The 15,604-nt window shown below is 41.8% G+C and overlaps 1 protein-coding gene across 1 annotated transcript in view; it reads left to right on the top strand.

The window, feature by feature from the left end:
- The window catches only part of TCERG1L (transcription elongation regulator 1 like), a 97,939-nt gene extending 83,181 nt beyond the window's left edge, over nt 1–14,758 (top strand). Inside the window, exons 10-13 of the mRNA XM_052799782.1 lie at nt 2,152–2,287; nt 6,895–6,984; nt 10,156–10,274; nt 12,571–14,758. Of these exons, the coding sequence (XP_052655742.1) occupies nt 2,152–2,287; nt 6,895–6,984; nt 10,156–10,274; nt 12,571–12,727 (502 nt within the window). The 3' untranslated portion in view covers nt 12,728–14,758. The remainder of the gene's footprint in view (nt 1–2,151; nt 2,288–6,894; nt 6,985–10,155; nt 10,275–12,570) is intronic.
- Nucleotides 14,759–15,604: the final 846 nt, after the last annotated feature.

The following is a 15,604-nucleotide window of genomic DNA, read 5'->3' as shown; positions in this document are numbered from 1 at the left end:
GTACTCTCTACAAAAGAAAAACAATTTTCAGAGAAACTTAGGGTTTTCTGGGTTTTCTTCACAGAATGACGGAGGGGCTGGAGGGTCTCTGTCCCACCTGCTCCCAGCAGGTCGCTCGAGGACCTGTCCAGAGGGGTCGAGCATCTCCAGGGCTGGAGCCCACAGCCTCCCTGGGCAGCCTGCCCCAGTGTCCGACCATCCTCGCAGGGAAAAAGCTTTTTTTTTTATGCTTAGATAGATTTCCCTGTATTTCAGTTTGTGCCCATTGCCTCTTCTCCTTTCAGCGGGTACCACAGTTACACGCAAACATCTCACGGCCCTATCCATTCTGAGATTTGCAGGCTTCCAAGATTGTGCTAGTAGGCTGCCCGTATGTGTACATCTGAGCAGGAAGTCACATATTGTGACAGATTATTGTATGGCTAAAGAAAATTGTATTCTTTATTGTCATTTTTGGCATGAGAAAAAAGTCTGTGTGATTTGCAGCATCATTTCCAGTTGTGTAAGGAGGGCTGAAGGAAAGAGGGGCTCTTCTGGTGCTTGGCTAGTGCAGTAGTATACTGTATTTCTCTCAGTTTCGGCTTGAAAAAGCTCTTTGTGTGTACTAGAAATTGGATTGGGCCTTTCCTGTCACAGAATAAAATTTGCTATTACGATATAAAAGTCACTGTCATTCTGTGAAGAACACCAATTTGATATCTCTCAAATCACTAGTAATACAGCATCATTTTAGGGTAAATATAAGTGTAATGTAATTATTTGTAGAAGGAAGATAATACGCTGGAGCTCACATTACATACTGATCTAATTCATTTACTTGGAAATAAAAAAGTGTTTTCCTGTTGAAATTTCAAACTAAGTATTATTCTGTAGTGGTGAAAATTACATCAGTAGAAAATGCAGTCATGCCTAGTGGGAGGCTAAAAATCAAATCACCTTGCTTTTGTTATCCTCACTTGAACCTTGTGATCATTTTAAGACTCCTCATCTTTCCAGAAAGAGCCTTAATTTGTACTCAACTCATTCATTGCTCAAAGCATGAAGAACCAGCAGAGCGGACCCAGAGCAGAAGTCTGATTTCGAGGTCTGAGCTGGCCAGCTTCTCTGAAGTCGGGAGTTTCATATCCCCACCTCAAATCCCGTCACCCTCCTGGCGCGGAGTCCGTCCTGCCGTGGAGGTTCCCATCTAATCGACCTCTCCCTGCAGATGCTGAGGGCCCACGGGGGCAAATTTTCAGCCCGCCGAACAGTGGGGAAGTAGGTTTTTGCCTCCAGCGCTGTGAGAGTGCAGTGCTAATGGTCTCTCGCTCTGATAAAATTAGGTAGGTGTTTATCTGGGGTGAAACAGTTCAGCTCCAGCGACGACACCGCTTACGTAGGATCGCGCTTTGAGGAGAGCATCGCTCTCGCGCTGCTGCCGCTTTACGGTTGCAACGTGCAGTAAACTGTCCTTTCCTGAAATGAGCACAGCCGTGCCACGTACGTGCCTGTACCCAGGCGCTCTTGTAGGCGAAGGGACTCAGGTGATAGGTAGTAAGTATTTGGTTAGAAGCACCTCTTTATCCTAATCAGATGCAATCTTGGAAGAACGCTGTCTGGATAAATACAGACCTTCTGGCTCTGACAAAGGGCAGGTTCTTTGCTGATGCCTTACTGCAGGTTTGTGCATGCATTGCATTGCCGGATTACTTCCCTTAGGAGTGAGCTCGTGGGGCGCATGGGAACGTAAAATAAAAATTAGTGTTGACTTTCAAGTTTGGGGGCACAAAAACAGAGGAAAGAAAAACAAGATGAGTCTCTTCAGTCACTCCTTTAAAGTCTTCACTCCTTGACAAATTTTACATAAAGCTGTCACTTTTCTGTAGCTTGAAATACAGCATAGTATTTCGCTGCTGAGTTCCTCTTTGATCACACCGATAGACCATCCTTCCCCATAACGAGCTGTCAGAGGTCCCTTGGCAGGGCCCGCAAGCCCCGCGGTTTAATAACGAACTGCAGGTTTGGGTCACTTCTCAGCTGTCAGCGTTGGCTCCCTGGCTGCTGCGGGCACCCAAGGGCATCCTGCCGTCCTGGAGGATTTTCTAGAGAGGGTTAAAAATCCCCTCCCGAGTTGACAATTACTGAACTATTTTCTATCTTACCTTGTTAAAGAACAGAAGATTCCCAAGCTGCTGAGCAGGGGAAGGCTGAAATGGAGGAGAAGAATGAGGAAACGTCAGCACCTCAGATCACGCCTCCCCTAGAAGAGCGCATCACTCATTTCCGAGACATGCTTCTGGAGAGAGGGGTAAGAAATACGCTTACTTTCTTTGACATATCCCATTTATGAAAACAGGGCGTCATCTAGGACCACTGCAGGGCTCATTTTGTAACTATAACTTAACAGTCAAAGGAAGAATTATTGAGTGAATCCCTCTCAATAAAACATACTAACCGTGTAGGCTTTGTGGTACTTCACTGTGACTTTTCTTCTGGCCATGCAGAACTGACAGCACTTTGCAGGTGCAGTTCCAAGTAAATCCCTGGAGACGGACCCAAAGATAACCAGAGGCGGTAGCTCCTCCAGTGCAGACCAGTGGCTCAGCAGGGTGTGGGGACCATAGCCACACGCCACCCCGGGGGTCCCACACGGACCTCAGAAGTGCTCATTACATGATGAACAAAGGACAAAAGATGTGTCGGGTGTATCACCTGAAAGACAGAACTAGGGTCAGAAATGTTCTTAGCAAGCTCTTCGCTTTTTTTTGGCATGGGAGGGGTTTCGTCACTGCACACTCCAGTGATCCCAGCAGTGGGGAGCCAAATTCACTTACTGGCCTTCCGAAATCTGCCCAGTCTGTTAGGAAAAGACATAGTGGCGTCTCGGGAGGTTTAAGAAAACCCTTTTCCCTGGATGTCCCTGACTGTCCTTGGAGTTCCTTGGGAAGAAGCTGGTGGTTCCAGCTGAGGCTGCGGTGCGGGAGCGTGGGATGCTCAGGGCTTTGGGCTGAAGGGGCACAAGAAGAGGTGGCCCCTCTGCAGCCAGCTCCATCCCTCCCGCATCCAGGCCAGCGCAGACCTGGCGGCCGCGGAGCTGGTACAGGTTACGGGAGGGCTCGGAGTTACTGCAGCCATTTCACCACGACCTAATAAAGATTATGAGTCCATAGGTGGAGCAGAAATTCAATTTGCAGATAGAACCCATCAGCGCTGTGAGCCTCGTGACCCATGGTGAAATCTGAATCACAGATCGTGTAACAGCATCCGGTGACTGATTTTGTAAAGAGCTTCAGCCTGATACTTGTTTTCTGTGGTAGCATTTACAAACCTGTGTTGAACTGGCTGCGTGAAGATTACCATCACTGTGAGGAATTTTGGATACCGTTACTTATAAACACAAAATCACCTCCACAAAAGTTCATCTCACGGTGTCCCTTCTTCCAGAGAACTGAGGACTTCTGAGTGTAAATGGAATTAATAAGCATGCCAGGTTTAGGTCCTAATCCTGCAAATGTAAATGGGTGCATAATGGAGCAGTGTATGCAGATTTTATACCTCCCTCCAACACTCTGCGAATATGTATTCTATAGAAGTTCCTGTAAGTTCTGTAAAGAAAAAAAATCCAAGGTGTCTGTTGTTAGGCAGTAAAGCCTATAAAATTTATCACTAGTAATCAGCAGACTTTAAAGGTGGATAATTAGAGCTTCAGAGGCTCAACAGTAAATTATCTCCATGCTTTATTAATAAATTCTGTTATTTATGCTTAAAAAATGCAGAAGTGCCATAAATGATTACTGGTTCAAGAATTCCGCTGGCATATTCTAAGTCAAGGGGCAATAAGTCAAAATTTGAAAGTATTGGGGATGTTCTACAATAGGATTCGTCAAGTGTTTCCAGTGTAAGAGTCAGACTTGCTCATAAAAATAAGAAATTCAGGAAATTTACTGTTTGGTTTTGCTATTATTTGAAAATGTGTAGATAATAGGTTACTTTGCTTTCGCCCTGAGCATTTTTAAAATGTCTAGACAAGCCACTGGTTAGCAGCAGCTGGTTGGCATTGCTTGAAATGCAGTGAGGCCATTAGTGTTATTTTAAACTGATTATTTAATGAACGTCTCCTGCCGTTTTCTCGTAATGTTGTTATTTCTCAAGAAGTTACTTGATGGCATTACAAAGAGCTGGAACTAGATGGAGTTCTTCAGCGTAGTTCTGAATCTTCCTACATAAATTATATCAACAAAGAATATTTATTGTAACATTTTTAAAATATATGTGATTTGTGGTGTAGCTCCAAGACAATGGCAGTATTCTTAAGTCTGTGGCAAGTTTTCCTATGTAAAAAATGTAATCTCTGATATCCTCCTGGAAGTTTAAAAGTTTCCACAAAATCCTGAGGGGAAGGGGAAAATGCAAGCCTCTTCCTGGCTCCCGCACAGCCACGGCATCAAAATACCCACGTTCTACAGTCTTCTCTTTGCTAGGATGCTGTCAGTGAAATGGGACTTTTTAGGGGATTCCAAATGGTATTTTTTTCTCTAGATTTTACTTTCTTAATATTGGGGAGAAAAAAAGGGGGTTCGGGGGGTCCTAACCCCCACCTTCCTGCCTCAAAACAATTCTTGCAGCCTCAGCGTTATCCTAAAGAATAAATTAAAAAAACCAAATGAACAGGGTCTTTTGGGTTTTTTTTCTCTCCCAGCCTGTTTTTCAGACAGACCCAAAGAGCCCCTTCCTAGAAGGACAAGCCACTGAATCCCACTTTTTTTTTTTTTTTTGATCCCAAGCATCTTTTAATGGGGGTTGTCTGTGGGTTCGGGATGCTGGGAGCGCGTCAGAGCCAGCAGCGGGTGATGACACGGCTCCCAGCTGGGTGGTCCTTGCCGCTGCCCACCCGGCTGCCTCCTCTCAGCCCTTTGCCACTCCGTCCTTTTTGCTAGTTTTTGCGTGTTTCGATAGCTTGTGTCTGGGGTGGACATCGTTCCCTACCAGAGCAACGTCTACTGAAAGCTGGGAATCCTTTGCTGATGAAGAAAAATGCATCCGCTGAAAATATCAGGCACTTCACCTTTCTGTTCCTATAAATCTTTTAGTCAAAGCCAAAATCTCAACCTGCCATCATTGCTGGGCTTCCAGAGTGAATTAAAAATAAAATCAGCTCTTCAGAGAGATGTCCTTTCACTTCTAAACATACTGCTCAAACCCAATATGTTGAATTTTTGTGAGGTTTTTCCCTGTACTGTGCACTCTGATTAAGGGCAGGAGTTGAGAACTGGAAACCCGCGAAAAGCTCAGATCTCTCCTCTCCTTTTCGTCTGTGGTGATACTAGGCCACAGGAGTAATTATTTATTCTGGGAAGAGATGCCACCCCCACCATCCCCAGCGCATGTGTTCCCTGGTTGAATGTCCCATAGCAGGGAAGAAGACCACAGTACAGTACACATTGGGAGATTAGTCAGAATATTAATATTTTATATGCATTTGTAGAGCTCCAAAATGAGTATCCTGAACGGCGTATGACGTGTAGCTAGAATTAAGTAATAAATATCAGTAGCCAACATTTATTTTAGGTGTGTGTCTGCAGTATGTGAAATGTAATAATTACTAAACAAAAAAATCATAAACAGGAATGATTGCATGATAAATTAGCCTGAGCTTAACTAGCTTTGAGTTCAGCCTGGCCTTTGTACTGGAAACAAAGCTGATGTCCAAGAGAGAGTATAAAAGACACCCTGAAAAAAAAGGATTCCTGCTGCTGATCCTTCTGAAGGAGGAAAAACCCCAAACCTCAGGACTTTGCCACCGGCATGGGCACGGAGGGTGAACCGCAAGCTGCGAGAAGATGACTTTTGGAGGAGGCAGCCCTGAATCACTGCGCATCCGGAAAGTTAGCCTGAACCTCGACATTTCCAAGCTTCCAGTGCTAACCATTCCAAAGGAAACCCAGTCCATTTAAACCCGCTTTGCTTCATCAGAGCTTTCCTGATTGAGTGTTAATTAGTCTATTTTAATTATACTTCACATACTTATTTTTTTTAGTGAATTTACTCTTATTTGTAACTAGATGGAGTGATTAGAATATTTTATGTTACTCCAGAGTTTCTGTATCAAACTAATTAACAGGGATGCTGTACAAGGTACCGCAATCAGGCTGGGGATTGCCGTCCTGCGCTCCCAGACTGTTGGTTCGTAAAAGCCCCGGGCAAAGGGCGCTGGGCAGGTGAGGGACCTGCTCAGCTTCGTGGTGGTCCTTACAGCCCACGCACCATACAGAGGTTTCGGAGAAGATGGAAGAACCTCTGCAGGAGCGCGATACCCTCGTTTCGCGTGGCCGCAGGGAGGCGAGTGATGCGTGGGGCTTGGGTGCAGACCCAGGGTCCCACTCCGGAGAGCCAGACTCAGCAGAAAAGGGGAGAAGCCTCAAAACGGAGATGTGACAGCCGTGCTGTTGGAGGGAAGCGGCGCGTTTACTACAAAAACATGGTGCTTGGATGTTCACTGTTAGTTCTTTGAGTGTGCATGCATTGACAGCCTCATTTGGGTTATAGTTTAAGTTTTGGAGAGGAGGGGAGTTAAAGCTGAGGTAATTGCTTAAATGGAAATTGATGCTTCTGTTGAACAAAGGGGATAATAAAATGGCATTTTCCTTTCTGCTACAGATTCTTTTCATCAAAAATGTGGAGTGAGCATCTCCCAGATACTCGCTGAGATGTCCTAGAGCAAATCAATACTAATGGTGTGGGGGCGACCAGAGCATTGCCAGAAACAGATTAAAATTCAACTTCCAACCGCTCTGAGGCATCCTTTAGAGGGTTCATTAGCTTTCTGAACTACTCTTTTGCTTCACCTTGGAACATTTCCTTCTTTCACATCCTTATTAAAATTCCTTAATGCAACTGTGTTTGTGTATTTTACAGGTTTCAGCATTTTCTACATGGGAAAAAGAGTTACACAAAATAGTATTTGATCCACGCTACCTTCTACTAAATTCGGAAGAACGTAAACAGGTGAGCATTACCTCCCGCATAGCTTCTGATTGGCAGCAAACGTCTCCCAAATTAACCGTAATAACAGAGTAATCATCTTGGTGGGATAAAAAGAATTGCATAAAATTAAAATTTCTTTTTTGAGTTTTTCAGTGAGACTGGTAATTTAGGCTCTGCTCATAAGAAAGTGCTGTCTCCTTTGAAAAGCAAGTGGTAACAAGTGAGTTTGCACACAGAGATGAGCTACGGTCTCTTGGGTTGTAGGAACAACTCCTCCTGAGTCTAGGAAACGGGGCTGTAGAAAGGGAAATGGCCATAAGGTAATGTTTCCACTCTGAATTATTTAAATGTTGTAGAGAAACTAATTCATTTTTATTACTTAGAATATTTTCTAGGAGTCTGGCAGTGTTTAGTGCTATATTTTGCAGTAACTAAACTTGCTAGACATAAATGGATAGAACACTGTGGCTACGCTGGTATCTGTTTGAAAGGGTTTAGTTTTTCTGGCAAGCTGCAAGGGGAAGTGGACTTCTAGCTGCCTTGTTTATTTGGGCATTAATTATCACTAGGGATCTAAAAGGATCCGAGGGCTGCAGATTAGTCTAAAAAATTTAGGAGAGATGCAAGGATGTTGCAGAGAAGGTGAACGCTTCTCTTCTGTAGTTATTGCTCTTTCTTACCAGTCTTTTGTCATCCTGGAGAAGGAAGAATTTTGAATATGGAATTGTCCATTCTTTAAATAAACATGATGAAAAATACACTTATTCCTATTCCATTGCACTGGGGCCCATGTTGTCTTGTGCTTCTCCAGAGAGCTTCCTGTAGTATTTACTGAGGGACTGCACACATACATCTTTGTTTATTCCCTTTCCAATATTTTCTTTCCTAAGAAAAAAAGTGAAATAAAATAGTAAGGAAATACAGGAATGAAAACATAAGAGAAACTGCTAGAATGGAAAATACTGCTAGACAAGAGAACAAGCAGGGAGTTTTGTATTTATTTCAGGGAATCGGCAAGGACAAAACCTAGAGCTTGATGAGTCAATCAAGATATATTACTTCTTTCATTTTATCAGCCCTGGAGATGATATAATAAAAATACATCATGAATACACATAATATAATGTGCTTGAAGCACTGCTGAGGGGAACCTAATTTCTGGGGTATATTTAATACTCAAGGAAAGGGTTATGAAAAGCAAGTAGTTGGCAGTCCTGTAGGTAGAAACCTGTAATCAGGTAGGGGTTGGCTCTGAGAGTGACAGTAATTCAGGCTCAGAGCTAAGGTGGAAGAGGGTGATTGTCAGTTGCTCTTCTGCAAAACAGGGTTAAAAAACCAGTAAGCTTGGGAGCACAAACCAAGGTTGTAATGCATTTCAGCTGCTAAGGTTGAAGTTAAGATTTCTAGATTTTCATTATGAGTAGTGCCATTTAATTAGACCCTGTTTTCCTCCAAGAAATAGTTCAAGAAGAAAGTTAGACTTTGAAAAGAGTAGATGCCTGATTTTATGAAAGTACTTCTTGAAGTGCAACCCAAATTAGTAGAAGACGTTATTTAGGTTTATGGAAACGTTTACCTTCACGGATGCTGGCTGTGTGGCCTGAATAGCGAGTGTCTGAGTTAGGTTAGAGGGGGTTAGAGGTGAAAAGTGGCTCAAAATGCAAATGAGGAAGGCAGGGAGGAAGGCAGGGAGGAAGGCGCGCCGGAGCATGGCTGGCAGTACTGCAGTTTCCTTCTTTCCATGGCCAGGCAGATGGGTTGGAAAGGGCAGGGCAGGGGTTTTGACTGTGACCTGCAAGCATCTGAGGGAAATTCCTCTTGACTTGGACTTGCGTTGAGGTGGGTTTGACTTTGCGGAGCGCGAGCTCTGCTGTCGGTGGGTGTCCTTACACAGCGCGAGGAACGTAACGATCTGTTATTGAACATTGGCGGTTTGCTCCGCTTACTTACCAATATTTTCCAAGGGGTTATTAACAGTTGAAAGATGCTACTATGTTCGAGCAAGGAACAGTGAAGGGTAAAGGAGCAACTGTATTAAAATAATGAGCTCTCTGTTAATTTTGATTTATTACCTTCATAATAGCTTCACTGATACCAGAAAGGCAAGCAGTAACAGTGTCACCTACTTTATTTGTTCCATTTTTTCCATCTCCTCTTACACTCAACTTATGCAATTGCATACAGTATAATATATTTAGATTTCCTAGGGTTTTTTGTAGTACTTCTTTCATGGCCATTTTTTGAGATTTACTTTTCCAGTGCTATTTCTTCCCTTTTCCACATACCATACTAAATACCAGTTGTAATTTGGTTACTTTAGCTTTCACAAAATGTAGATCTGCACCTGTGTATCCTCATGGCTGATGAGAAAGCAACTGTGGTAGTAACCACAGTAATCATAATTAATGCATGTAATTTGTGGTGAAAAGGATAGTGAATATGGAAAGCTAATAGCATTTTGAGAAGCAGCTCCTTTTATTCAACAGCTTAGTGTGCCACACTTTTTAGAGCGTGAAACCAACAGGGCCAGATTTTTGATGTTAAAAATGTGATTAAAGCCATTGGCAGAATTTTGTGATATAGCAACCCCCTTATTCAAGACACCAAAAATCCTGATGCTGAGCGCCTTGCTGCATATTCAGCTGCCAAATACTGCTAGAGGAACGTTGTCGACTGTTCCAGACACATTAAATCATTCGGGTGCATGTGTACAGAGGATCATGTGTAAGCTCGTGGGTTTTGACAACTGATTTGAAAGGTCTTTAGGCTTTTTTGGGGGTAACCTACAGAATATTCATGTTTAGCATTATAGACATTTTCAGGAATTCCAGCAAGTTGGGAAAGATGCGAGATCCAAACTAAATAACTGCAGTCACTTGTACAGATGCACAAAAGTAATGCTATAGGCATGAAAATGCCAGCAAGACACTGAAGTCAGGAAATTTTGATTTATGTTGCACTTGATGTTTGAATGAAGATGTTATCTGTCCAAATTATACCTTTTTCCAGCTACTTATTTTCTGAGAACACAGGATGAGTGCTGCATGAAGCAGGTTCAGCTGCACGTGAGTCAGCCAATACTGAGGGCAGATAAGAACTGCAGTTCTTGACATTGACAGCCCTTTGATCAAGCATAAATACCATAACGGCTTTGTTAATAAATACTGTATCTTGTTTCCCTGTCTTGAAAAGATATTTGAACAGTTTGTCAAGACCAGGATCAGAGAAGAGTACAAAGAAAAGAAAAATAAATTGTTGTTAGCCAAAGAAGAATTTAAAAAGCTCCTTGAAGAATCCAAGTTATCGCCAAGGTATGGCATTGCCTTATGAAGATTTGTTAAGATAAGCTTTTTCGTTTAGCCTGTGCTTATCAGCCCCAGAACGCCGTAACATTGAACGTACTCTTTATAGCAAGCTTGTACATCCATTGTTACAATACTGTGTTGACATTTCTTCTCTCTCTCTGTTCCTTTCTCTCTCTCTCTCTCATTCAGAATAAGTAATATTTTGCATAACACATTTATTTTATATGCATATATATGCTATAGTTATAGAACACACACACATATATATTAGTTATATAAAATCAGTACCAGAATGTTAAATCTCATTTATATTAGGCATAGAGGTATAGCTAGTGAAAAACTGTATTTAGGTTTGATTTTTGATGGAAGGGAAATACAATTTAACAAAATCAGTATTAATGCCACATCACTAAATTAAAATAAAGCGTGCAATGCAATAATTTATTTTTATACATTGCTTTTTAAGTAATGGATCCAAAACTGCACAATAGCAAATACGGTGCTTAGGATAGTGCTTTCTCATTTGTAAGTTATATGAAAATAAAGGTTTATGTATTATAAATCTGATTAAATTGTTGGAACTAAGAAATTATGGTTTTCTCTACTAACATATGCAGGTAATGGTACAGCACTACCTGCCTAGACATCTAGATACAAACAACACGTTAGGCTCTATGGAAGTAATAATTATAAGAAGTTTTTTACAACAAAACTGAGAATATTCTGGGCTAATGTAGCAGCTAAATGCTGGTTCCAGCAACGATGTTTTCGGTCTGCAAGGGCAAAATCATGCTGGCCTACAGGACGGAGAACATTTTACCCATTAATGCTTTTGTTGAGCTGACTGCGAGACCACAGCATCAAAGAAACTCATCTACCTGCAGTAGTCTCTGGCTTGGTTTTGATGTGCAATGAGATAAATAAATCAAAGATATTTCCAATAAAAAGAAAACGGGCCTTTCCCCAAGCGACTGTTACAAATCTACACCTTATTTGGAGCGCTGATTTAGCCGACAGTAAGTAAGACAAAGCCCACGTGGCAGAGCACGGTAACCGAACGAAGTCATTGCGGGAAGAGCGAGGCAGCGGCGTGCGATGCACAGCATCCCGGCACCGGGAACAGCCGGAGCGCAGAGCAGCCAGCCTTGGGCATTGCCAAAGGAAAACCGACGGATCCGGAGCATCTCCAGCGTCCCCCTGTGCTACTCTGGATTGACAGGGATCGTTGCCTTGTATTTTAAGTACAGGCAGGGTCAGACCGGGTTGCTCAGGACTCGACCCTGGGCTGGGGCCGTGCTGCCTCTCGGGACAGCTTGTCCCGCTGCCTGCCCGGCTTCTCCCTTCTCTGGGTCCGTGACTATTCCCGCCCTCGCCGGAGCCCCCGGCTGCGGGGAGCCCCGTACCACCGCTCTGCCTGCGCTGCCGGGCTTTGCTGCCCTTCCTATTGTCATCCCTTTTCTCCTCTCCTTCGTTAACTCTGGTTTTCCATCGTTTCTCATGGCGCTGTGAATGCAGCCTCAACGAAAATTAAGCTAGAAAATGCTGCTAGAAGAACGTACACCTTGGAAATACAAAAAGTCCGGGAGTTTAAATAAAAACCCCTTGTCGTTAGTCTATGGTGCCTGCTGTGCTGCTCTCAGACCTGGACGTATGGACCTGTACTGGGATTAGCAAAGGCATCCGGGCAGAAATACCAGTGAATGTTTCTGTTCTCAGATACCGTGTTTGCATTGGAAAATGCTGGACCTGACAATGAAATCCTCAGGCAAAGCTGCCTGTGGATTTCAATTGCACTGTGCCCGTCACTCAAAGTTACAATTAGTTTTTTGCTATTTTTAGAAAAGATCAAACTAGCATGGTATTTCATCAGGTGTCGTGTACTACTGACAGTCAAAGTGCATTTGTTTGCAATTAGACACAGGTGAGTTTCTCTGCTCTATTACAGGCTAATTATTGAAATACTGGCCGCAAGCACCATCAGGCATAGATTAAAGCTGCAGTAACACATGCTGTAGCAAATGCTGTGTTAATGATTTAAAATTGTCCTGTCAACTATCACCCAGATTATTCTAAATCAAAAAATGGAATGTAACTATTGCAGGCTGATCCATGAGTCCAAAGCCTGGGCAGCTGTGGCGTGGTCTCGCCTCCCTTGTCCCGGGCTTATCGTCCTGTTCCTGTCAACATTCCCCAGAACACCCCTCCTTTTTAGTGTCTGTATGAAAAGTTAAGTGAGATCCAGGTCAGAGTCTGAGAGTGGATTGACAAAGTCGCAGCTTTAAAATGTCTCTCTTTTCTGCAGAACAACGTTTAAAGAATTTGCGGAGAAATATGGAAGAGATCAGCGGTTTCGCCTTGTGCAGAAGAAGAAGGACCAAGAGCATTTTTTCAATCAGTTCATACTTATTCTTAAAAAGAGGGACAAAGAAAACAGGATAAGGCTACGGAAAATGAGATAAAACTCCTGAAACTGGCAATAAATACACAAGTCCATGCTGTGACTGCAGTAAGAAATTCAAATGAAGGCTAAAGCGTTGGGGTTACACGTGCAATGGCTTGACGAGGAAGAGGATATCCCTGAAGAAAAACTTTCTCTAAACGGAGTTTATTGAACATATATTGAATTTGTGAAGGTTGTTCTGCAGGAGTCTGAAGGATATTTTGTTCTCAACGAATTAATGTTTCATATTGAAGCTCTCTTTTGTACAACATCCAGAGTTTGATGCATTTCTAATTGCCATGATATGTCAATCCCTTAATTGTTTTAATTATGCAAATTACTTGTAATATACACAAATTATGAATCCAATGCAGATTTGTAATTAAGCAGAAGCAGATGCCATCCATAACAATCTCAAGATATTTTCAACATTTAGGGGAATTATCTAAAGCAATCTTTTGGCAACTTTATGCATTAACATAAAGTGTTAGAGGTACAGTGGTATGCAGGAATTCATTACCCGGTGTTCATACGTCTCTGTCCAGTTCTCTGAGTAGTAGTAATAAGATATTAATTGTTAATCTTAGTGAAGAGTGTGAAAATCTTGGCATATGTTCCATAGGAAAACTCTAAGTTTCAGAAATAGCTTTCTAATTGCCGTGAATGGTGCTTTCAGGCACACAGGCGATAGCAACACCTCTCCGTCAAAGTTCCTAAACAAAGTTATTTTGTAAAACCATCACAGTATGATTTGAATTATGTTACTGTATGTGAAAAGTCTGCATGAGATTTTTCTCATCATATTTGTATAAATAAATATTTAACTTTTTTAATTAATAAATATTTTAAGCCAATTTTCAGGGGGTTTTAAGTTTCTAAACTTTTTGAAATATTGGGTAAAATAATGCAGTTGTTTGTACATGGTTTTTACTTAAGAGGTAGAAAACCAGAGCGTGTTCCTGCCGCTCATGATTTGTATGCAAGTTCCACTAATATCAACTGGAGTTCTGAGCATTTTGAGAGCAAAACAGTCGCTCTTACTATGAAGGTAGGATATCATGGCTTTTGTAAACCAGCACAGCTCCACTGAACATCAGTATATCCTTTCCTTTATGCTGCAGGAAAGACACACTCTCCTCTGTGATCATCATAATTTTCTCAGTTGACCTAATTTTTAAGTTATTACTCATTAGATTTATAGATTTCTATTTGCTAGGAGTGATGTTGGTATTTTCCCCAACTAATGGTAATTTTTCTTTAGATGTGTGCTGAATATTTTTTATAATCAAGGAAATAAAGGGTATTTTATAATGCTTTGCAAAAATGAACTCAGAGCAATTCAAAGAAGAGTACTTAACGTAAGATGTGTTTTAGAACTTATGTAGAGTTTCAAAGTTCCACATGAAAAAAATTGTCATTTATTTCTATGAGAGCAAGATCTGACCCAAAGTTGCTGTTGCTGTGAGTGAGGAAACGTGTTGCTGTGTTGGAATTACCAGGTTAAACAGACGCTGCCAGTTTTTCTCACCTCTGCAAGTGAGGGTTATACGTCAGGAGCGAACGAGCTGGAGTGCGAGCTGGTAGATGCAATTTGATTTTACAGGGCTTGCAAGGCTTGTGATAGCCACTCACTTACTTACAACTTTTTTTAACAATTCTTTTTACATCACTGCAAGAGCCTGGTTTGTTCCCACCCCTGTCTGACTCAAGAGTCCTGCATGAATTATGCAGAGACAAATGCTGTTCACTAGTACATGTGGTCGGACTAGGCGGCAATGACCCAGAAAAAAGAAGTAGGTCTTTCAGTAGACCTGAAGACAGACCTCACAGGGGTTTTCATAAGTTTTTGCAAATTTTCCTGTTAAAAGAAAAGAAAAAGTACGATGCAGAAAACCAGTGAGATCTTGCTTTTATGCCTGAAAGCTCTTCTGTTTCAGTGGCTTGTACCCCTTGTGTTGTTTTCTGGTTTAAATGTATGTGCATATCTAGACCCTATACTGCCATCCCCTATTTCAAATATGAATAAAATGGGGTATTATTATATTGGGAATTCTCCTTGATTTTAGCATTTCCTGACAACGTCAGAAATCCTCGTCATGATGTAAGTGTGATAGTGAATGGATAATGTGTTTGGTTTTCTTGAGAAATTCTGTGAAACGTAAGAAGTGATCAGTGCTGGTGGTGATCTGTGTCTGTTAGAAAGCCTCCAAGTTTGCTCTGTTTTCTTATATTTAAAACAGAGGAATATTAAAATAAATGCAACTAGCCCCATGATACAACAGGATGAAATGTGTATATTAAGGCACATTATAGTGCAAAATACTGATAGTCACTGAAGTAAAATACCTTCAGAGAAGTGCTTCAAGTTTGTGGAAGCATATGATCTCATCCCAAAATAATATTTTTGTGGCCTGTTCATTTTGCAATACCCTTAACAAATCCTAATCTCACTTTTCAGGTACCTCAAATTAAAACAGTGTCCTCTTTTGTTATTAATACCTGTATAAAAATTATCAAAATACACAGATTAGCATTGTGAATATAAATGAATTAGCATTCATGTCTAATGTGTCAAAGAAAAACCTTCTGCCACAACTTTTTAGTACAGTCTGAGATGAATATAGGTGCTTTTTGCTTTACCACGTTATCCTTTGGATTGGTATAGTATATAGCACATAATAGCCCTTAATATTCTAATTATTATTGTTTATAACCATATTACTTTAATAAAATATAACTACTCTGCAGTCAGGAAGGCCTTGAAGGTTGCAAGTGCCTTTGGTGGGTCCAAAAGCTCGGCTCCAGGTCCGTCCATTTGTCCTGCAGACGGTCGGGCAGGGCTGCTTTTGTCGAGCTTAGAGGTGAGGTTGGTCTGGCCTCCAGGCGTTGAAAAATG

The sequence above is a fragment of the Harpia harpyja genome, chromosome 10 (assembly GCF_026419915.1).
Source record: "Harpia harpyja isolate bHarHar1 chromosome 10, bHarHar1 primary haplotype, whole genome shotgun sequence".
NCBI lineage: Eukaryota > Metazoa > Chordata > Aves > Accipitriformes > Accipitridae > Harpia > Harpia harpyja.
Note: the sequence above shows the minus strand (reverse complement) of the source record. Positions and strands in the feature narration are given on the sequence as shown.